The following is a 24,229-nucleotide window of genomic DNA, read 5'->3' as shown; positions in this document are numbered from 1 at the left end:
AGGTGAGTGGGGGGATAAATCAATGGAGAGTTGGCTCTGTGTGGATTTATTTACTTCCCCACCCCCTGACACCTCAAGAGCTGGAAGCTATTTCCACCTCACCTCCAAAAGCCCTTCATTTTGAAAGGCTGCTCTACCGAGCTGGGTCTTGCTTGAAAGCGCAGCTAGTGGAAAATAAACTGGGCTTATTGTTACTTTAAAAAATAGAAATGAATGTCCTGTTGTTTAAGCCTCTTTCCTCCCTTGCCACTTTTGTGTGTGCATGTGTGTATGTCTGAGTCTCCCTGCTACTACAGTAAATACTTCTACAGGTTTATTTTTGGAGAAAGCATGCTAGTCTAAAATTTATCTTTACACAAAATTATAGTTGTAACAATATGTTAAAGATAAGTAAAAAATCATATCTTTCAGATGCCTAACTAGTAGAAGTTGTGCAGACATCATTCTGTTTGCCTCTGCATAGTTCGATCCTTATTCCAGACATTGTGTTATATTGGTATATCACAATGTTTAGCTGATGACATAAGTTGTTGTCAAAAACCAGACATTGTCAACCCAATTTTGTACCTATGTTTATGGAAGATGCTCATTTTGGTCTGTCCATCTCCATATCTTTTCAAGTAGCAAAACTTCATATATAACAACAACAACAACAACAATAATAATAAAAATACAACAACAATAACAATAATTTATTATTTGTACCCTGCCCATAGAATATATGATCTGTTGAATTTCTTCAAATCCCCATGATGGGGTGAGCTCCCGTGAGCGCCACACCCCTATATAGCCTTTGACTGGACTTAACTGTCCAGGGATCCTATACTTTTACTGTATTCCTCCTGAGGTACTTAAAGCTCTTACCACCCCATTATTCCTGCTTTCATTGTTACACAGTGCAATGCTATTTCAAACACCCAAAAAGTTTTACATGCTTTTAGACCCATCAGTATTAAAAAATTGTGCAGACATAATTCAGTTCACCTCTGCATAGTTCCAGTGCTTTTTTTCTTAAAAAAAAAAAATGTTTAGGGGTTCCGTTAATTTGGACTCAAGAAAATCACCATTTTATAGTTCAGATTGGGGAAAATAAATACAGTAAATGGACAAAAGTACAAAGAACATGCAAATTGTTTAGGGGTAGGCATACCCCTGCATCCCCCCCCCAAAAAAAAGGACTGCAGAGTTCCAACCTTATTTCAGACATGGAGCCACAACAGTATATCACGATGTTGGGCTGGTGACATATCACAATGTTGGAAGCCGGACATCACCCAGCCCTCTTGGTTGCAGCTCTAATCATTTCAGACCTTTGTTTATGTAGGTTGTCCTTTCTGTCTGTCCATCTCCACGCCTTTTCAAGTAGCAGAACCTCACATATGAAAGAACACATGGCCAGTAGAAAGTGTTATTTCTTGTAAGGTAAAAATCTCAGGTGCTGTAAAACGGAGAAGATCCACGTGGGGGCATCTAACATTGACTTGCACAGGCGCCATTTTGTGAAAGATTACAAACGGGCATCCATTTTGTATGGCTTTTGGAGGGCGGGTTTTGGAATGCAGCCAAAGCCCCCCTCAATGTGGAAACGTAGTCAGTGCTTGCTGCTCCATGCAGTTTTCCTGCACTAGCGGCATGAAATTGAGACGATTCATAACTGATAAAACAATTTGGGGACTCAGACATGGCATTATATCAGTATATTGCAATGTTTAGTTGGTGACATAGCACAATGTTGGAAACCAGACATCACCAGCCCTCCTAGTTCCAGCCCTTTTCATTTCTGATCTGTGTTTATGTAGGATGCACGTTTCAGCCTGACCTTCTCCATGTCTGTTCCCTCCTGTTCTCATTGTTACTTAGTGTGAGGCTATTTCACACATCCCAAAATCTGAGGTGGTGCAAAACTGAGAAAAGCCACTTGGGGGGCGCCAAACATTGACTCACACAGGCACCAATTTATGAAGGACTACAAACACCCTCCATCTTGTGTGGCTTTTGGAGGGTGGGCTCTGGGATGCAGGCACAGCCCAGGCACCGCCTTCCTGAAGCCAGAATACCAGTATGCAAATATTTGCCCAAATTTGGGGAGGCGGGAAGGGCTCTAGGACCCTGCCAAAGCCCGGGAGATTCCTTCCCACCGCCAGAGTGGTGCATGCAGTTTTCCAGCACGGCACTGAACAGAGGTGACACAAAATTGAAAAGATGAATTTTTTCAATTATGGAACTTGGGGGTGCAAACCAAAGTCCTTCCATTTTGTCTGGTTTTGGGAGGGCAGCGCAAGGGTTGGGAGATGCTACCAGAACCCTGGCACATCTTTCCGAAGCCTAGTAAGTGCTTGCCCAGCTTTGAGAAGGTAGGAAGGGCTCTAGGACCCTGGGCACAGGGGCTCTAGGGTGCCGCAATAGCCCTAGCACCTTTGTGCTTGTTGGTGCAGGCACTTTTCCTGCACAGGGTGCTGAATGAAGGTGGCCGTAGCTAGGGGCCGTAGCTAGGAGGGGGTGAGGAAGGCCCCCACCAGGGTCACAGATGCGGGGCGCAAAATCATCTGCCCCTTCCACTGCCCCCTCTGCCCTCTCGCTCACTCGCTTTCACTGCCGCAGCAACCACATCCTAACCCCACTGCCTCTCATTCACTCACTCACTCACTCACATACACACACACACACACACACACAATGATAAGGCAAACATGTGTACTCCCCTCCCCCCCACTTCTCATGGGAGTGGCGGCCCCTAAGAGTCCTCAAAGGGTAGGAAAGCAACCTTGACTGAGCAGCGAGGGGGGAGACCTCGCATGTTGGTGGCTGTCATGGGCAACTCTTAGCTAAGGAGGAAGGGCCAGAGCCTTAGCACCGCCTTCCCAAAGCTGGAAGCATTGTAAAGGCTTGCCCAGCAAGAAAGGCTGCTCAGGGATTCTGCCAAGTCATGATGACGTAATGTAAAACTGAGAAGATCCACTTGGGGGCGCCAAACATTGATTTGCACGGGCGCCATTTTGTGAAAGATTAAAAACGGTCTCCATTTTGTGTGGCTTTTGGAGGGCAAAGCCATGCTAGGGTGAAAGCTAGACTTCCGGCTTCAGGAAGGCAGTCCCAGGGCTTTGACAAAAAACCCAGTGTCCGTCCTCCAAAAGCCACACAAAATGGACGCCATTTGTAATTTTTCATAAAATGGCGCCCGGGCCAGTGGCACCCCCAAGTGGATCTTCTCAGTTTTACATCATGGTCCAGTGTTCTGCGCCCCCAAGTGGATCTTCTCAGTTTTACATCACGGTTCAGTGTTTGGCGCCCCCAAGTGGATCTTCTCAGTTTTACATCACGATTCAGTGTTTGGCACCCCCAAGTGGATCTTCTCAGTTTTTTATATCACGGTTCATTGTTTAGCACTCCCAAGTGGATCTTCTCAGTTTTACAGCACCTCAGATTTTTGGATGTGTGAAATCCTATCATACCATGTAACGATAAAAGCAAGAATAGGCTGGAAACAGCGTTAAATACCTCAGGAGGAATACACTCTACAAGAAAAGCGGGTCCTACAGGCCATGCATTATATTTGAAGTTCTGCTACTTGAACATGCATGGAGAAGGACAGACTGAAATCTTACATAAATATAGGTGAGAAACAAAAAGTGCTGCAAGTAGGAGGGCTGGTGATGTCTGGCTTCTGACAGTGTAATAAGTCACCAACCAAACATTGGAATATACTGACATAACGCCAGGTAGAGGAGAACAGGTAATGTCCTGGCAACTGCTACTTCTTGCAGGTCTGAAACATGCAAATTTTAACTTACCTTTAACATGTTGTTACAACTGTTATTTTACATACAGATCGTTTATTATGCTTTCCCAAAAATTTAACGTGTAGAAGTGATTAGGAACATAGATATAAAGGTAAGGTGAGAGGGTATAACATAATAGAAACAAATGAGACACAGAAACACAAAGGACAAGGGTTTAAAGGCTTAAACCAGATATTCATTTAAAATGTTTAAAGTAGGACTAACCTCAGTTTATTTTTCCACTAGCTGTGCATCCATGCAGCCATGTGAAATGAAGGCAGGATACCAGAAATGCTGTCTTACCCTCTCAGGTCCTGAGGCTTGCTGAGTTCTCCTGCCGAACCATCATGTCCCTCTTTGCAGCCTCAGAATCAGGGGGGAGGCCTTTAACCAAAAATGTTTAGGGCTGTACCCATCCCCACTCAATGCCTATGCTGAGCAGTATCATGGGGGGCTTTGGAGTGGAGTTGGAAGGGGCTTCCTGCTCTTGTGGTTTCACAAGGGTGAATTTTTCGGAAGTGATGCCAAAGCTCTGGAAGCATTCCAAAGCTCTCAGGCTGCCTTCCCAAAAATGGATAAAATGGACAGAATTTGGTCTTTGCGAATATTAATACGTCCATTATCTTGGGACCCCAAATGAATCTTAAAAATCATGGACCTCGGTTTTATGCCTCTTCGGCTCAGCACCCTGTGTAGGAAAACTTTGGGCATCACTTTGGCTACCGAAGGAAGCTCACAGGCTCTGTGAAGGTCCTAGAGCCCATCCTCCTTCCCAAAGTTGGGCATTTACTTGGCTTCTGGGTTTGGGAAGGAGGTGACAGGGGTGTGGCATCATCCCAGAGCCCTTTCTCCAAAAGCCACACAAATTGGAGGGCGTTTGTAATCTTTTAAAAAATGGCGCCGTGCAAGTCCAGTGTTTGGTGACCCCAAGTTGATCTTCTCAGTTTTGCACCAGCTCTGATATTTGGTTGCTGTGTTCTAAACCACTGAGGCTCTTGGGCTTGCCAATCAGAAGGTTGGCGGTTTGAATCCCTGTGACGGGGTAAGCTCCCGTTGCTTGGTCCCTGCTCCTGCCAACCTAGCAGTTCGAAAGCACGTCAAAGTGCAAGTAGATAAATAGGTACTGCTATGGCGGAAAGGTAAACGGTGTTTTCATGTGCTGCTCTGGTTTCAGTGTTCTGTTGTGCCAGAAGTAAATTAGTCATGCTGGCCACATGACCAGGAAAAACTGAGGGCAAACACAGGCTCCTTCAGCCTGTAAAGCAAGATGAATGCCACAAACCCAGAGTCATCTGTGACTGGACTTAACTATCAGGGGTCCTTTACCTTTATCTTTTACCGGATATTTGGAGTTCTGAAATGGCATCGAACTATGTAACAACAGGAACAGGAATAATGGTCTAGAAACACCTATCAGAAGGAATATTCCCTACAAGAAAAGCAGGTGCTACTGACTCTGTATAATATCATATTTGATATTTTTCTACTTCAAAGAAATGGAGATGAACAGACCGAAATGAGTATCCTGCATATACACAGGTCAGAAACGAAAAGGGCTGCATCTACAACTGGGCAGTGTCTGGTTTCCAGCATCAGGCTATATGTCACTAGCTGAACCTTGCAATAAGGATGGAACTCTGCAGAGGCAAACAGGGTGATGTCCTGGCAACTGGTTCTACTTAGGGCTGTAAAATATGTAATTTTTCAATATATATTTAACATTTTGTTACAAGTGCAATTTTCTGTACAGATGATGTTCAAATTCCCATGCTTCCTCTGAAATTAAACTCATAGAAGTAATCAGTAGCATCTATATTAAACGAAAAGTGAGAGAGTGTTTGTGTATAGACGCGAGGGAGAAACCAACACACAAACACGCACAGAGGAGACAAGGGAGGAGAGATGCTTACACAACAGAGCAACGTTAATTTTGTTTTTGATTTTAATTCAGAAGTAAATAACCCCCTTTCTTTTTCTACTAACTGCGCTTCCAAGCACATCCCAGGTGGGGGCAGCAACTGCTCCAAAGGAAGAGCTGAGCAGCATCATGAGGAAGGGGGGCTTTAGGAGACAAAAAGTGGGGAGCAAATAAATGAAAGGAGAGCAAACACACTCTCCTCCACCATGGCAATATTCCCGCCCAGCTGTTCAAAGAAGCAATTGCATAAAGGAAAGTGGGAAAGCAGGGCCAGGAGTCTGCCAGCATGCTGGAGTTCTCATGCCGCCCTCCCAAAGCTGGACAAAGTCAAGCTCCCAGGCTCTGGCGGGGTCCTAGAGCCCTAAGCTTGCAGCTTCGGGGAAGGCGGTGCTTTCATGCTGCCCTGCAAATGATGCATAAAACAAACTGAGTTCGGAAATCTTAATATTTGGGGCTCTCAAATGGATCTTTCAGATGACGGCTTGTCTCATTTTTGTACCACCTCTCTGCTCAGTGCCCCGTGTAGCAAAACTGCTGGCAAGGCAACCGCTTTCCAGGCTTCAGGCTTTGGGAAGGCGGTGCCAGGTTTTGGCAGCATCCCAGCACCCGCTTTCCAAAAGCCACACAAAATGGATGCTGTTTGTAATCTTTCACAAAATGGCGCCTGTGCAGGTCCAGTTTTGCTGGGCGATGTCTGACATCGTGATATGTCAGCTGCTAAACATTGCGATACACGGAGATGAAACAAGGTTGGAAATAATGACGGAACTATGTAGAGGTGAACGGAATAACATCTGTGCAACTACTACTACCTAGGCATCCAAAACATATTAATGTCTTCTTATCTTTAATGTATTGTTACAACTGCTATTTTAAATGCAGATCTATTTTAAATTGGCACATTTCCCCAAAAATCTAACCTGTAGAGATGATTATTAGCTTAGAAATCAAATGTAACATGAGAGATTGTTCCCTAATGGATGCATAGAGGAGACAAGGGAGGAAAGAGGGTTAAACAACAGGGCATTGTTCATTTTTATTTTAAAACTAGCAATAATCCCCCTATATTGTCCAAGCAAGATCCAGCTGGGGACAGCAAGCATTCAAAAGCAAGCGATGGACAGCAGGGCTGTCGTCTTGCCCCACTTGTCCTGGGGTGTTCTGACATGTGCTAATCTTTTTCCGGGGTGGGGTCCATTCATCAGAAATATTGGGGGGCTGTGTCCCCCCTCCACTCAATGCCTATGCTGGGCAGCAACATGGGGGGAGTTGAAAGGGGCTTCCTGCTCTTGTGGTTTCACATGGGTGACATCTTCGGGATGGTGATGCCAGGGTTCTGGAAGCATGTGAAAGCCCTCAGGTTGCCCTCCCAAAAATGGATAAAATGGACAATTTTTGGCCTTTGCTAATCTTAAAGAGGCCAATATTCTGGGCCCCCAATGAATCTTCAAAATCATGTTCTCAATTTTGCACCCTGTGCAGGAAAAGTGCCTGCACCAACAAGCACAAAGGTGCTAGGGCTATTGCGGCACCCCAGAGCCCCTGTGCCCAGGGTCCTAGAGCCCTTCCTACCTTCTCAAAGCTGGGCAAGCACTTACTAGGCTTCGGAAAAAATGTGCCAGGGTTCTGGTAGCATCTCCCAACCCTTGCGCTGCCCTCCCAAAACCAGACAAAATGGAAGGACTTTGGTTTGCACCCCCAAGTTCCATAATTGAAAAAATTCATCTTTTCAATTTTGTGTCACCTCTGTTCAGTGCCGTGCTGGAAAACTGCATGCACCACTCTGGCGGTGGGAAGGAATCTCCCGGGCTTTGGCAGGGTCCTAGAGCCCTTCCCGCCTCCCCAAATTTGGGCAAATATTTGCATACTGGTATTCTGGCTTCAGGAAGGCGGTGCCTGGGCTGTGCCTGCATCCCAGAGCCCACCCTCCAAAAGCCACACAAGATGGAGGGTGTTTGTAGTCCTTCATAAATTGGTGCCTGTGTGAGTCAATGTTTGGCGCCCCCCAAGTGGCTTTTCTCAGTTTTGCACCACCTCAGATTTTGGGATGTGTGAAATAGCCTCACACTAAGTAACAATGAGAACAGGAGGGAACAGACATGGAGAAGGTCAGGCTGAAACGTGCATCCTACATAAACACAGATCAGAAATGAAAAGGGCTGGAACTAGGAGGGCTGGTGATGTCTGGTTTCCAACATTGTGCTATGTCACCAACTAAACATTGCAATATACTGATATAATGCCATGTCTGAGTCCCCAAATTGTTTTATCAGTTATGAATCGTCTCAATTTCATGCCGCTAGTGCAGGAAAACTGCATGGAGCAGCAAGCACTGACTACGTTTCCACATTGAGGGGGGCTTTGGCTGCATTCCAAAACCCGCCCTCCAAAAGCCATACAAAATGGATGCCCGTTTGTAATCTTTCACAAAATGGCGCCTGTGCAAGTCAGTGTTAGATGCCCCCACGTGGATCTTCTCCGTTTTACAGCACCTGAGATTTTTACCTTACAAGAAATAACACTTTCTACTGGCCATGTGTTCTTTCATATGTGAGGTTCTGCTACTTGAAAAGGCGTGGAGATGGACAGACAGAAAGGACAACCTACATAAACAAAGGTCTGAAATGATTAGAGCTGCAACCAAGAGGGCTGGGTGATGTCCGGCTTCCAACATTGTGATATGTCACCAGCCCAACATCGTGATATACTGTTGTGGCTCCATGTCTGAAATAAGGTTGGAACTCTGCAGTCCTTTTTTGGGGGGGGGGATGCAGGGGTATGCCTACCCCTAAACAATTTGCATGTTCTTTGTACTTTTGTCCATTTACTGTATTTATTTTCCCCAATCTGAACTATAAAATGGTGATTTTCTTGAGTCCAAATTAACGGAACCCCTAAACATTTTTTTTTTAAAGAAAAAAAGCACTGGAACTATGCAGAGGTGAACTGAATTATGTCTGCACAATTTTTTAATACTGATGGGTCTAAAAGCATGTAAAACTTTTTGGGTGTGTGAAATAGCATTGCACTGTGTAACAATGAAAGCAGGAATAATGGGGTGGTAAGAGCTTTAAGTACCTCAGGAGGAATACAGTAAAAGTATAGGATCCCTGGACAGTTAAGTCCAGTCAAAGGCTATATAGGGGTGTGGCGCTCACGGGAGCTCACCCCATCATGGGGATTTGAAGAAATTCAACAGATCATATATTCTATGGGCAGGGTACAAATAATAAATTATTGTTATTGTTGTTGTATTTTTATTATTATTGTTGTTGTTGTTGTTGTTATATATGAAGTTTTGCTACTTGAAAAGATATGGAGATGGACAGACCAAAATGAGCATCTTCCATAAACATAGGTACAAAATTGGGTTGACAATGTCTGGTTTTTGACAACAACTTATGTCATCAGCTAAACATTGTGATATACCAATATAACACAATGTCTGGAATAAGGATCGAACTATGTAGAGGCAAACAGAATGATGTCTGCACAACTTCTACTAGTTAGGCATCTGAAAGATATGATTTTTTACTTATCTTTAACATATTGTTACAACTATAATTTTGTGTAAAGATAAATTTTAGACTAGCATGCTTTCTCCAAAAATAAACCTGTAGAAGTATTTACTGTAGTAGCAGGGAGACTCAGACATACACACATGCACACACAAAAGTGGCAAGGGAGGAAAGAGGCTTAAACAACAGGACATTCATTTCTATTTTTTAAAGTAACAATAAGCCCAGTTTATTTTCCACTAGCTGCGCTTTCAAGCAAGACCCAGCTCGGTAGAGCAGCCTTTCAAAATGAAGGGCTTTTGGAGGTGAGGTGGAAATAGCTTCCAGCTCTTGAGGTGTCAGGGGGTGGGGAAGTAAATAAATCCACACAGAGCCAACTCTCCATTGATTTATCCCCCCACTCACCTGCACAAAGTTGCAATCCACTGAGGTTTACCCGGTTTTGGGAAGGAAGCACCCCAGAGCCCTTACACCACCCTCGCAAAGCCAGAGAAAATGGACATACTTTGGTAATTGTCGGTGCTTTTTTATGGGCGGACGAAGGGGTACGCATACTCCTAAACATTTTGTGTTGCCCCAACCAACCGACATGCCAACTGCCTCTGCAGTTGGGGTTGGGGGGGAGGAAGAGGATGAGGGGGGAACAGCCAAAATGAGAGTACCCATAAATATTTTTAAAGAAAAAAAACACTGATAATTGTTATGGAAAGGGATGCCCGAGGTGTAAAACTTTTTGGGTGTGTGAAATAGCATTGCACTGTGTAATAATGAAAGCAGGAATAATGGGGTGGTAAGAGCTTTAAGTACCTCAGGAGGAATACAGTAAAAGGTATAGGATCCCTGGACAGTTAAGTCCAGTCAAAGGTGACTGGAACTATGCAGAGGTGAACTGAATTATGCCTGCACAATTTTTTAATACTGATGGGTCTAAAAGCATGTAAAACTTTACTTACCTTTAACATATTGTTACAACTCTTATTTTATATACAGATTTTTTTATTAACATGCTTTTTCTAAAATTAAATCTGGAGAAGTAATTAGTAGTATAGATAAAACTACTAGCTGTGTGGCGAAATTGTTCACAGCACTCTAGCTGCAATAGGGAACCTATATGGCTCTGGTAGGGTCCTAGAGCCCTTCCCACATTTCCAAAATTGGGCAAGTACTTACAAGGCTTTAGGCTTCAAGGTGCCAGGGCTCTGACAGCATCTTACAGCCCTTGCACCACCCTCCAAAAGCCACACAAAATGGACGCCGGTTGTAATCTTTTATAAAATGGTGCCTGTGCGAGTCCAATGTTTGTCGCCCCTAGGTGGATCTTCTCAGTTTTGCAGGGGGGGCTGAGGGGCGTGAGTCGAGAAGCACTCCCTGCTGTTATGGGGTAACGCCCACGCAGAGATGCAATCACATAAGGTTTACCTAACGGGACTTGGAAACACCCCAGAGTTAATCCTTGCTAATCTTATGGCAGGCAATATTTTGGGCACGCCAATGAATCTTCTCAATCATGGACCCTCTCAATTGGCACCACTTCTGCTCAGTCCCCTGTGCTGGCACCACTTTCTCACAGCGGGGGAGGAAGCTCCTGGGCTCGGGCAGGTTCCTAGAGCCCTTTCCTCCTTCCCAAAGTTGGGCAAGCATTTACTAGTGAAGGAATGGGTTTCCAAAACCCAAAACTGACTGTGCAGGCAGTTTGAAAACTGCACCAAAATCCGTATTTTTCCTTAGCTAAAATCCATTAACTTGAGCTCTGAGTCAATGCATAAACAAAAACACGGCTGTGCTCAAAGCTCTCTCCCTTATCAGTCCGTGGCAGCAATGAGTGACCTTGCTAAGTTCGAGTAGAGCAGGGATGATGCGTGTGTGCCTTATCTTATGTGCTGACCACAAAATGCATGGTAACCAATGTCCGGGAAAACTGCCAAAAGCGTGTTCCCGGAGAATCCTAACCTCTTCCCAGATAAGAGTAGGAAGAGGAAGATCCTTTTATGGTCAGAAGTACAGGAAGGAAGATCCTTTTATGGTTGAGAGTGCCGGAGCAGGAACATATGTGATGTCAACCTGAGCACATAGGCTAACATGGTTGGATTTATATGGGAAGGAGGGAGAGGGTGCCTGGAGGATATATATACTGCATGAAACTTGTCATTTCTTTGGACTTGCTGTGGACTTGATCACGTAAGTGCCTTCTGCTATCCGGAGAGCAGAATAAACTCTTTCTTTGAACCAACTCGGTGTCATTTGACTTCCTTCCTCCTGTCCCGGAGCAACGCAGACCCAATTGGTGAACTCCAATAAGGCTACATTAGGATTCTGGCTTCAGGTAGGCGGTGCCAGGGCTCTGGCAGCATCCCGGAGCCTTTACACTGCCCTCCCAAAGGTGGAGAAATGGGATGGGCTTAAGATGGAATTTTTATATTTGGGCCCCAAATAGATTTTGTCAATTGTGTACCTTCTCAATTTTGTGCCACCTCAGCTCAACACCCAGTTTAGGAAAACTGCTAGCAAGCACTTTCTAGGATTCTGGCTTTAGGGAAGGAGGTGCCCTCCAAAAGCCACACAAAATGGACGCCGTTTTCTAATCTTTCATAAAATGGTGCCCTGTGTGAGTCCAATGTTTGGCGCCCCCAAGTGGATCACTTTCCCACCATTTCAACATTGTGATAAGTCACCAGCTAAACATTGTGATATACCGATATAATACAATGTCTGAAATAATTTTGAAACGACGTAGAGACAAACAGAATGTTTGCAGAACTGTTACTACTTGCAGGTCTAAAACATATTAAATTGGATATCTTTAACATATCATAACATCAATTTAAAATTGCATCTGGGGGCAGCATCTGTTCAAAGGGAAGAGCTGGGGAGCCTGCGACTGGGGGGGGCTTTCTCCATCCCCCCCCCTTACACTTGCTCGAAAGTGGGAAAGCAGTTCCAGGGCCCTGGCAAGCCAATATTTTGGGCCCCCAAATGAATATTCTCAGAGAGCAACGTTTCCAAATAGACAGGAGCGAGACACAGATGGACATACAAACACTCCACAGAGGAAACAAGGAGGCTTACAATCCAGCTTTGGGAAGGTGGTGCCAGGGCTCTGGCTCCATCCCAGAGCCCTCCCTCTGCCCGGCAAAAGCCACACAAAATGGATGTTGTCTTTAGGACTTTTGCACAAAATGGCGCCTTGTTCAAGTCCAGTGTTTGGCACCCTCATGCGGATCTTCTCAGTTTTGCACCCCCTCAGATTTTTGATGTCTGAAATAGTATTGCACTATGTTACCATCAGAACTGGAATAATGAACTGGAAGTACCTCAGGACAAATATCTTTAACTTATTGTTACAAGTGTTGTTTTCTATATGGATGATTTTTAAATTAGCATGCTTTCTCTGAAATTAAATCTGTAGTAATAATTAGCAGCATAGGTATCAAAGAAAAGGCAAGGATGTTCCCTTATAGACACAAGAGAGACAAAGCGGACAAGGAAGGAAAGAGGCTTACACAACGTTCATTATTTTTTTTCTTACCCAGAAGTAAATAACCAGTTTATTTTTCCACTAGCTGCACTTCCAAGCAAACTCCACCTGGAGGCAGCAGCCATTCAAATAGAAGGGCTAAGCAGAAATTTGGTATTTTTTTATGCAAGTGGAAATGGACTTCCTTTCTTGGTATAGTGTTTACCTGACTTAGGGAAGGTGTTGTGAGGGCTCCAGTAGCATCCCAGAGCCTTCACACTGGCCTCCCAAAAATGGAGAACACAGACGACCTTGGTCTTTGCTAATCTTAACAACTCCAATATTTGAGGTGCCCAAAAGAATCTTCTTAGTTATGGACCTTCTGAAGTTTTTACCGAATTGGCTCAGGGCCCCATGCAGAAAAAGTGCCAGTGGCTTCGGGCTTCAGCCTGGGCTCTGGCAGCATCCCAGAGATCCAAAAGCATCCAAAAGCCACAGAAAATGGAGGGCATTTGTAGTATTTCACAACATGGCGCCGGGGTACTAGTGCAATGTTTATTATTTAGGGCTCCTAAATGAATCTTCTCAATTGTGGATTTGCTCGGTGCCTTGCGGAGGAAAACTAGACTCTGGTGTCATGGCTCTGGCAGCATCCTAGAGCCCGTCCTCCAAAAGCCACACAAAATGTAGGGCATTTGTAGTATTTCACAACATGGCGCCTGGGTACTAGTGCAAAGTTTGGCGCCCTCAGGTGGATCTTCTGAATCTTGCAGCAACTCAGATTTTTTGATAGCATTGCACTAAGTAACAATGAGAGCAGGAATAATGGACTGGAAATGGCATTGAGTACCTCAGGAGAAATATACCCTACAAGAATCATAGGTCCTATGTTCTCCGGGCAGGAGAACGCGGATTCCCAGCCAATACACCAAGAAATGTAGCCTTATTGGAGTTCACTGATTGGGTCTGCGTTGCTACAGGACAGGAGGAAGGAAGCCAAATGACACTGAGGTTGATTCAAAGATTCAAAGAAGAAAGAGTTTATTCTGCTCTCCGGATAGCAGAAGGCACTTGCGTGATCAAGTCCACAGCAAGTCCAAAGAAATGACAAGTTTCATGCAGTATATATATCCTCCAGGCACCCTCTCCCTCCTTCCCATATAAATCCGACCATGTTAGCCTATGTGCGCAGGTTGACATCACATATGTTCCTGCTCCGGCACTCTCAACCATAAAAGGATCTTCCTTCCTGTACTTCTGACTATAAAAGGATCTTCCTCTTCCTACTCTTATCTTGGGGGGGAGAGGTCATGCGGCAGGGTTGTGGTAAGATAAGACCTAGAGTGTCATCTCTGTTCCACTTTAGAGTGGACAAGGCCACTCTTATCTTCACAAGCTGATAAAGGAGAGTGCCTTGTTTATGCAGCTGTGTTCTTGTTATGTCTTTGCACGACAGCTCAAGTTTTACGCATTTTAGAGTGCTCTCTTGGAGAAAGAAAGGAAGGAAGGAAGGAAGGAAGGAAGGAAGGAAGGAAGGAAGGAAGGGGGGGCTTGAGTCAGTTTTAAACTTACTGCACAGAAACCCGTTCCTTCACTACAGGCCATGTATTATATCATGTATGAGGTTCTGCTACTTGAACAGGCGTGGAAAGGGACAGACTGAAATGAGCATCCTCCATAAACACAGGTCAGAAATGAAAAGAGCACACAAAAGGGGAGAAGGGAGAAAAGTGGCTTACACAATTTTTATGGGCTGGGCAGCAACATGGGAAGTTTTGGGAGGTGAGACGAAAAGAGCTTCCAGCTCTTGCAGTGTTAGGTGGGAAAGGAAGTAAATAAATAAATTTTAGAAAAAGCACCCTTTTTCTAAAATTAAACCTGTTTAAGTAATTAATAGCATAGACATCAAAGGTTAGGTGAGATAATGTTCTCTTACAGACATGAGTGAGACACAGAGGGAGAAAATAAGCTTAAACTGCAGGGCAACATTTATTTTTATTAACTCAGAAGTAACTGATCCATGTTCATATTTCCCCTAGCTGCACCTCCAAGCAATCCTCACCTGGGGGCAGTGTTAAGGATGATGGTATGATGATCTGACATGGGAATGTTTGTTTATGTTGAATGGCTGTGTATTTTTAGCATGGGGTTTTTCCTTTGGCAATAGCACATATATGGGTGGCTGACTGTGAGCCACATGAGAGAGGTATTTCAGATCCTGTTGTGACTGTGATTCAATTCAACTGATGTTTTTAGCTGCTGCTGAGAGAGACTCCTCGGTGTGATCTGTCTGAAGTGTTATCCGTGAAGTGAGACCCCTAAAGATTAATAGGGATAAACTTCTGAATTACATGTTTATGAAAGTAAAGTTGGGGGGGGTTAACAAAAAGATTTTGGACATTGTGTATCATCAAAAATCATTCTTTATATATATATATACACAACAGGCAGCAGCCCTTCAGAAGGAGGGTTTGGGGTCTTCAGGATGCAAGTTGAAATGGATATCCTGCTCTTGCAGTGCTTGGAGGTGTGAAATAAATAAATAAGTGGAGAGCAGAGGAAACCCATCCTCTGTTCATTTATCCCATGCACAAACGCACCTGCTCCCAGAGCCCTCATGCTGCCCTCCTATGAAATCAAGAGACTGTGGTGATCTTAATATACCCTGGCTCTAGGGAAGCTACAGGGCTCTGGCAGGGGCCTTGAGCCCTCCTGCGCAGCGTCCTGTAGCCTTCTGTCTTTGGGCAGGTGTGCCACAGCTCCGGCTGCATCCCAGAGCTCTTCAACCACCCAAAAAATGGAGAAATGGGGAAGCACTTTGATGTTTGTAATCTTAACAAGATTAATATTTGGGGCTCCTAAACAAATCTCAATTGTGGATTTGCTCGGTGCCCTGCGGAGGAAAACTAGACTCTGGTGCCAGGGCTCTGGTAGCATCCTAGAGCCCGCCCTCCAAAAGCCACACAAAATGTAGGGCATTTGTAATATTTCACAACATGGCGCCAGGTACTAGTGCAATGTTTGGTGCCCTCAGGTGGACCTTCTTAGTTTTGCAACACCTCAGATTTTTGGATGTGTGAAATGGCATTGCCTATATAACCATGAGAACTGCAATAATAGACTGGAAACAGTGTTAAGTACCTCAGAAGGAATACACCCTACAATAAATGCAGGTCCTTCTGACCATGTATTATATAATGAGGTTCTTCTAATTGAACAGGCATGGAGATGAGCATCCTACATAAACAAAGGTCCAAAACTCATCAAGCTGCAACTAGGGCTGGGCGATGTCTGGCTTCCGACATCGTGATATGTTTCCAGCTAAACATTGCAATATACTGATATAACACCATGTCTGAAATAAGGATGGAACAATGTAGAGGCAAATGGAATATGTCTGCAACTACTACGGCTTAGGGGTTGAAAGCATATACATTATTATATATACTGAATGTATTATTACGCTGTTATTTTATATACAAATAATTTTAAAATTAGCATGTTTTCTCTAGAATTCAGCCTGTAGAAGTAATTAGTAACATAGATGCCAAAGGTAAGGTGAGAGATGGCTCCCTTCATAACAAGACACAGGCAGACAGAAGGGGAGAAGGGAGGAAAGAGGCTTAAACAGCAGGGCAATTTTTAAATTATTATTATTATTATTATTATTATTATTATTTAACTCAGAAGCAAATAACCTCACTTCATTTTTCCAGTAACTGTTCTTTCAAGCAAGTTCCAGCATAGTCAGCTTGGCATGTGACACAGAGGAGGACATGGGTGTAGCCAGGTTTTATTTTATAGTGGTCAAGTTTTATGTTGGAGGGGCAACTGAGTTATCTGCGATGCAGTTGGTCAGTTAGTTAAGTATTTGTATTTATTTACTTGAGGGGGAGGCTTCCCTTCGCCCATGGAGGAGTGTGTGTAAATAAATAAATGGAGAGCAAAGGAAACAAAGTCTCCATTTATTTATCCCCCCCCCCAAACATAAATACAGACACCTGCACAAAGATGTAATGACATAAGGTTAACCTGGCTTTAGGATAGCAGACAAAATGGACAGACTTTGGTTTGCGTCCACCAAATGAATCTTCTCATTCATGGACCTTCTCAGTTTTGTGCCACTGCAGTGCCCAGTGCCCTGAGTAGGAAAACTGCGCAGCACCACTTTGGCTGTGGGAAGGAAGCTCCCTGGCTCTGGCAGGGTCCTAGAGCCCTTCCCGCCTTCCCAAAACTGGACAAGCACTTGCTAGACTCCCAGCTTAAGGAAGGTGGGGCCTGGGCTCTGGCATAATTCCAGAGCCCGCCCTCCAAAAGCCACACAAAATGGACACAGTTTGTAATCTTTCACAAAATGGCACCAGGTGCTAGTTCGATGTTTGGTGCCCCCATGTGGATCATCTCAGTTTTGCAGCACTTCAGATTTTTGTATTTGTGAATAGCATTGCACTATTACAATGAGAATAGGAAAAATGGATTGGGAACAACATTAGGTACCTCAGGAGGAATGTACCTTAGAAGAAAAACATGTCCTACAGGCCCTGTATTCTATCATATATGAGGTTCTGCTGTTTCAAAAGACATGGAGATGGATGAACTGCAATGAGCATCCTACATAAACCCTTGTGCCCAGGGTCCTAGAGCCCTTTCCTCCTCCTGGCTTTGTGAGGGTGCGCTATGTGAGGCTGTCAGAGCCTTAGCACCGCCTTCCCTACACCAGGTAAACCTTATGCTGAAGGAATGGGTTTCCCAAAACCCAAAAACTGACTGTGCAAGCAGTTTTAAACTGCACCAAAATCCCTATTTTTCCTTAGCTAAAATGCATAAACTTGAGCCTTGAGCAAATCCATAACAAGAACAAAGCTCTCTCCCTTATCAGTCTGTGGCGGCAAAGAGTGACCTTGCCAAGTTCCAGTACAGCAGGGATGATGTGTGTGTGCCTTATCTTATGTGCTGACCACAAAGACGCACAGACCCACATCTGGGAATAACGCCAGAGTGTGTTCTCGGAAATGGTGACCTCTGCCTCCAATATAAGTGTAAGAACAGGAATATCCTTTTATGGTCAGGAGTGCAGGAAGGAAATCCCTTTCATGGTTAAGAGTGCCGGAGCAGGAACATCTGTGATGTCAACCTGCGTGTACAAGCTGACATGCCTGGGGAAGGGGGACAGGTGCCTGGAGGATATATATACTGCATGAAACTTGTCATTTCTTTGGAGTTGCTGTGGACTTGATCACGCAAGTGCCTTCTGCTATCCGGAGAGCAGAATAAACTCTTTCTTTGAACCAACTCAGTGTCATTTGACTTCCTTCCTCCTGTCCCGGAGCAATGCAGACCCAATCGGTGAACTCCAATAAGGCTACAATGCTTATACTACATTTTTTTTCAATTTGCCTTGAGAAAGTCTTTAAACCTCTTTTGTTGACCACCAGCATTACGCTTTCCATGTTCAAGTTCAGAATATAGTATTCGCTTTGGAAGACAATAATCAGGCATCCGAACAACATGACCAGTCCAACGAAGCTGATGTTGAAGAATCATTGCTTCTTGTGGATCCAGAATTGGCCTCCACAGTCACCTACGGACAGATCATGTTCATGGAAGACAATTTTACTAAGAGTGATCATCAAAGAAGAAGAAGAAACCTTATGCAATTGCATGTTTGCACACGTGTGGGGTGGAGGTGGGAGGAATTAAAAAATGGAAAGTGGGTTTCCTCTGCTCTCCATTTATTTATTTACTCCCCTCCCTCCTGGCAACACAAAAGCAGGAAGTCCTGCTGCCCCCAGCTGAAACTTGCTTGGAAGTGCAGCTAGTGGAAAAAATATACTAGGATTTATTTTTTTAACCTCTGAGTTAAAAAATAAAAACAAACCCTGTGCCTACACTGCATCTCCCTCATGTCTATTTATTCCCTGACCTTTGATATCTATTCAACCAATTACTTCTACAGGTTTTGTTTTAGAGAAAGCATGCTAATTTAAAAATCATCTGTATATAATAAAACTCTTAACAATATTTTGTAGATAAGTAAGAATTTATATGATTTAGACCTCTAAGTTATAGCAGTTGCCCGGACATTACCCGAGGTGACATAAAATTGAGAAGATCCATAACAGAAAATGAATGGGGGGTGCAAGGGGTCTGGGATGACGCCGGAGCCCTGGCACTGTCCAGCTTTGGGAAGGAGTGAAGGGCTCTAGGACCCTTCCAGAGCCAGGAAGCTTCCGTCCCACAGCCAGTGTGTTAACAGCTTTCCTTCACAGGGTGCTGAGCTGAGGTAGAGCAAAATTGAGAAGAATTGAAAATATTCATTTGAGGGTGCCAAACTGTGGCCTTGTTAAAATTACCAAAGTCCGGTCATTTTATCCATATCCGTCTTTGGGAGCAGGGAGCAAGGGTTCTGGGATGCTGCTTTTGAGTTAAAAGAATTAAACTGTTGTCCTGTTATTTAAGTCTCTTTCCTCCCTTCTCCCCTGCATCTGTCTGTTTCCCCTTCATGTCTATTAGGAGACTTTCTCTCATCTTTGCCTTCGATATCTGTGCTACAGGTTTTAGAGTTTTAGGAAAGGTGTGATACTTTAAACAATATCTGAATATAGCTGAAGAATCTTGTTAAACAGGTTAAAACATTAGCAGGGTTGGAGTAAATTCAGCAGTTTAAAGTATATAAAGATATGATGAGGAGGGAGGAGAACAAAACCTATAATCAGAATATGCAGCCATAGTGGGTAAATATATAGAACCACGGAAGTGTGGGGGGAAGGAAGTCAATGATCATGATTGCATGGGCAAAAATGTTCCTCTTTAACCAGATCTTTGGCTGATTGATATCCAATGCCCTTTTAAAATTTGTTTGGGGAGGGTGGGTTTATTGGGTTGCTTTATTTTGGGTTTTTATATTTTGGGTTTGTGTTGTAACTACCCTGAGACCTTGCAGGTATAGGGCTGTATACAGATTTTAACAACAACAATGGCAGCCTGGTTCGTCACTGTGAGAACAAGATGCTGGACAAGATCGGTCCTTTGACCTTGTCCAGCATGACACTTCTAATGATGGGAAGACCATTGAAGGCTTTGCAGGGTAAGAAATTTGGGCAGGAAGTCAGTTTAGGAGGGATTTCCAGATTAACAAGAGAGATGATGACCACAAACTTGACATGAGCCAACAATGTGACGTGGCAGCTTAAAAAGCCAATGCAATTCTGGGCTGCATCAATAGGAGTATAGCATCTAGATCAAGGAAAGTAATAGTGCCACTGTATTCTGCTCTGGTCAGACCTCACCTGGAGTACTGTGTCCAGTTCTGGGCACCACAGTTCAAGAAGTTCACTGACAAACTGGAACGTGTCCAGACGAGGGCAACCAAAATGGTCAAAGGCCTGGAAACGATGCCTTATGAGGAACGGCTAAGGGAGCTGGGCATGTTTAGCCTGGAGAAGAGGAGGTTAAGGGGTGATATGATAGCCGTGTTCAAATATATAAAAGGATGTCACATAGAGGAGGGAGAAAGGTTGTTTTCTGCTGCTCCAGAGAAGCGGACACGGAGCAATGGCTCCAAACTACAAGAAAGAAGATTCCACCTAAACATTAGGAAGAACTTCCTGACAGTGAGAGCTGTTTGACAGTGGAATTTGCTGCCAAGGAGTGTGGTGGAGTCTCCTTCTTTGGAGGTCTTTAAGCAGAGGCTTGACAACCATATGTCAGGAGTGCTCTGATGGTGTTTCCTGCTTGGCAGGGGGTTGGACTCGATGGCCCTTGTGGTCTCTTCCAACTCTATGATTCTAGGATTCTAGGATTCTAGGATTCAATGCCATGTTGGTCCTTCCCCCTCCCCCCATTTTTTCCTTGTTTCTTAAAGAGTAGTTTAAACTGCATCTCAGCACTCACGAATGCAGCATCGCTCTCATTATGTCATTTTAGATTAAAATTGAACTCCCAATCCACCTCCATCAAAAGCATCACCTGCTTTTCACCTTCTATCATGTCAGCTGCGAAATTAACACAAAGGGGACAGCAAAAAAGCAGGATGCCGTGGAGACAACAGGTAGGCTCACAACTTGAACCCGCGCCTTTGTTCTCCCCACCTCCCACCCAAGCAGTCTTTGTTTGTTAGAAGGAAGCATGAGCTGTATCAGAAAGGAGTTGTCCTATCCATTCCATGGACCACCACCACCATGGTCAAGTGCCCGTCTCTTTGTTTCAGTTTCACACACTACAAGACTGGATACCTGCCCTCCTGTTCCTCACCTGTCTTTCTAGTGTGCAGGTGGTTAGCTTAAAACTGGGCCATGTATTTTAGGTGTTGGGAAAAGCAAAATGTGAAATGATTCTTAGAAATAGCTGTGTCTTGCCAAGCAAAAATGTGTTAGTTACCCTATTATTGCCTCCCCTCACCTTACAAGATGACATTTTTTGACAGAGTGTCTCACCAAAAACTGTGTAAGCATAGCAGTCATGGGATAAGAGGAGAGGTCGTCCTGTGTATCAGGAACCGATCACGAAACAGCAAGCAGAGAGGGGGAATTAGTGGATAGTTCATGTAGAAAGTGGAGTCCCCCCACAGACAGATACTTTCCAAGCATTCATAAATGATCCAGTTAGAGGTGAACAGTGAGGTAACCAAGTTTGCTGATGTCACCCAGTTGTTGAGGGTGGTTAAAACAAACAGAGATCTCAAGGAGCTCAAAAAGGACCCTCTCCAATCTAAATGAATGGGTGATGAAAGGGCAAATGCAATTCCATTTTAGCAAATTAAAAGAAGGGAAAAAATGGGTTTGTTTCCAGTAACATATAAGTGATTCCCAAAGCAAGTTCATGATCATGATTCTACCTACATGCTAAAAAGGATGCTTACACAGCTGTGTGCATTGCTGTCTCTGCAGTTGGGTTTACTTGGCTGCCTTTGCTGAAGGATGGCCGGATCATCACCTCTGAGCAGCACTTGCCTGTTTCAGCCAATCTGCCAGCAGGCTACCTGAGTGTCGGGGATTCTGAGGCTCGAAAGGTAGGGAGACCTAATAAGTGAATCTGAGGGCGTGGACTGTATTTTACCTGTGCTGATATGCTGTGCGTCTTCCATGCCACCTAAGAAGGTACACCAAATGAGCTTGCAAATGATGCGGTGTGCAATTCATCATCTGAGGACATCACCATTCCTTTTTAAAGCAAGATTCAAACTCTCTGTGTCCTGCTCATTAGGATCCCATCCCCTCAGACACTCCCCCCCCCCAATCAACTGACAATTTGCGCAAGCAGAATGCATTAGGTAAAGCCAAGGCAAAAACTTAATTTGCATAATTATTCTGACCAGAAATCATTCAGACTTCTTAACTGCAGGATTAGGGGTGCTGGGTTTTTGTTGTTGTTCAAAATGCACGTTATAACATGATGGTCCAAGTCAGGGGCACCTCAATCATTAATACAATTTGATGTCTGCCTTTGTGAATGGATCTGCAGTGGAGGAGCTCACTGGGAGGTTCAGTCATTGCAACAACCGGGACCCTAAACTTATAGTAGTAGTAGTAGTAGTAGTAGTAGTAGTAGTATGGATAATATTGTAGTGCCAAGTTACCGTATTTTTCGCCCTATAGGACGCACTTTTTCCCCTCCAAAAATGAAGGGGAAATGTGTGTGCATCCTATGGGTTGAATGCAGGCTTTTGCTGAAGCCTGGAGAGCGAGAGGGGTCGGGACGCACCGACCCCTCTCGCTCTCCAGGCTTCGCACACCTCTACGCAAGCCATGGGAGCCCGGCTCCCACGGCTTGCGGAGAGTTGCCTGCATGCTGAAGCCTCGGCGCGCTGAGCTCAGCGCGTCCAGGCTTCGCGCAGCTCTCCGCAAGCTGCGGGAGCCCGGCGCCAGGCTCCCACGGCTTGCGGAGAGCTGCCTGTTCTGGGGGCTGGGGTCAGGGGAAGCTCGGGCTTCCCCAGCCCTGCACCTGGGGGGAAAATAATTTTTTCCCCTTTATTTCCCCCCAAAAAAACTAGGTGTGCCTTATGGGACAGTGTGTCCTATAGGGCGAAAAATACGGTACTCACTTAGCAGTATACTCAATCCACTGGCAAAATGCTTTGCGCCAGCCAGGAGAACTGGCTTGCCCCCACTATTGAGGGGGCTGACATCTGATGTCATGCATCACAGAACGCACTGATGTAGCACACATCATGTTGTGCAACACACTGATGTGGTATGCCACATCGCCGCTCAATATTGACGGGGCCTGGCGCCCTCCTAGGAACGTCGGGTGGCGGGGGGGGGGGGGAGTGCTTCAGCCCTCCCTAGCTGGCACAGCTGGTGCCCGCTGACAATAATTTCGCAAGAGAATGCATGAGCAGGTTGCTAATAACTTCGTGGTGCAATAGACAGCAGAATCTGTCATGCAACAAGTGCAGCAGTTACATTGAAGTCCACTGTTGCATAGTATTAAAACTTGCCCATCTGCTAGCACTAACAGGCAGAGATGGGTGGATACAAGCAAACAGGAGGCTCGTCTCAGCTCCCCTAGGTCCTACCCTTTTTGTGGGAAACTGCAATCTCTGAAAAGGCCAGCCCTCCAGCCTGAAGAGTGAAGGCAGTAGTTCTGTACCCCATGGACTACCCACAGATTTTTGGATCCAAAATCTACTGAAAAAGATTGAGATACCAAACTACAGTTTGAGGATTGCGTCAAATTCTCCCTGCCACCAACACTTTCTTTCAATCTTTCTGAATTTTATGCATGAAGGTGACTTTTTTATACTTTTTCATGCCGGGCTGAGCAAAGCTGCCTTGCGAGGTGAACTGAACCTCTTTAGCCAAATTCAAACGTGACACTTTCTCCTCTTCTCTCTCCCGCCCTCACTTTTCTTGCAGCCAAGTATTGATGTTAAATGGGTTGATGGGGCAAAGGCTCTCTTCAAGATCAAGCTCCATTTGGAGTCAACCATTTACACCCAAGTAAGTGCAACTCAGCCTTTGCTTGATGGGTTCTTTTTTTAAAAAAAATGAAGGACCCATAACCATTCTAAGGGTAACTATTGAAAATGAAGTCGCATTTTTTCCATCTTATAAGGCTTGGGTGGGAAAATTCCACATTTGGCCCTTGGAGTGCTCTGAAGGCCACAGCTCCACAAGCCACCTCTCCTCCATAGGCCTCCTCCCCTTCCCTCAGCCTTGGCAGGAACGACAACAATAGTTCCTCTTGCCTGCCTGCCTAGAGAGATGTATGCCATCTTGTGTGCTTAGGAGCCTCCAAACCTTTGTGAGGCTGGACTGCATTCCATCTGAAAAGCCTTCTCTGCATTCCTTCAGGGTGGTTTAATCATATTAGTCCATTTCTGTAGACCAATAAAATGCCAAGTACACTGTAGTCGGTTGGAGGCAGTCATGCTTCTGTGCACCAGTTGCTGGGAATCACAGGGGGGCAGGGTACTTGTGGGTTTCCCATAGACATCTTGGCTGGCCAAGATGTTCTGAGATGTTTCCTTCAAAGCATAGGAACATAGGAAGCTGAGTCACTGGTCTATCTAGCTCAATGCTGTCTACTCTGACTGGCAGTGGCTTCCTAGAGTTTCAGG

The 24,229-nt window shown here is 44.8% G+C and overlaps 1 protein-coding gene across 3 annotated transcripts in view; it reads left to right on the top strand.

Annotated features, from left to right (window-relative positions):
* Positions 1 to 24,229, top strand: part of DOCK11 (dedicator of cytokinesis 11) — a 169,723-nt gene that overhangs the window by 82,641 nt on the left and 62,853 nt on the right. For all 3 annotated transcript variants that reach the window (XM_081846723.1, XM_081846725.1, XM_081846724.1), the window contains exons 20-22: positions 20,596 to 20,719; positions 21,558 to 21,679; positions 23,526 to 23,609. In XM_081846723.1, coding sequence (XP_081702849.1) covers positions 20,596 to 20,719; positions 21,558 to 21,679; positions 23,526 to 23,609 — 330 coding nt within the window. The remainder of the gene's footprint in view (positions 1 to 20,595; positions 20,720 to 21,557; positions 21,680 to 23,525; positions 23,610 to 24,229) is intronic.

The sequence above is a fragment of the Podarcis erhardii genome, assembly GCF_964252035.2.
Source record: "Podarcis erhardii genome assembly, chromosome: Z".
NCBI lineage: Eukaryota > Metazoa > Chordata > Lepidosauria > Squamata > Lacertidae > Podarcis > Podarcis erhardii.
The sequence above is the reverse complement of the archived record's forward strand: the minus strand, read 5'-3'. Positions and strand labels throughout refer to the sequence as shown.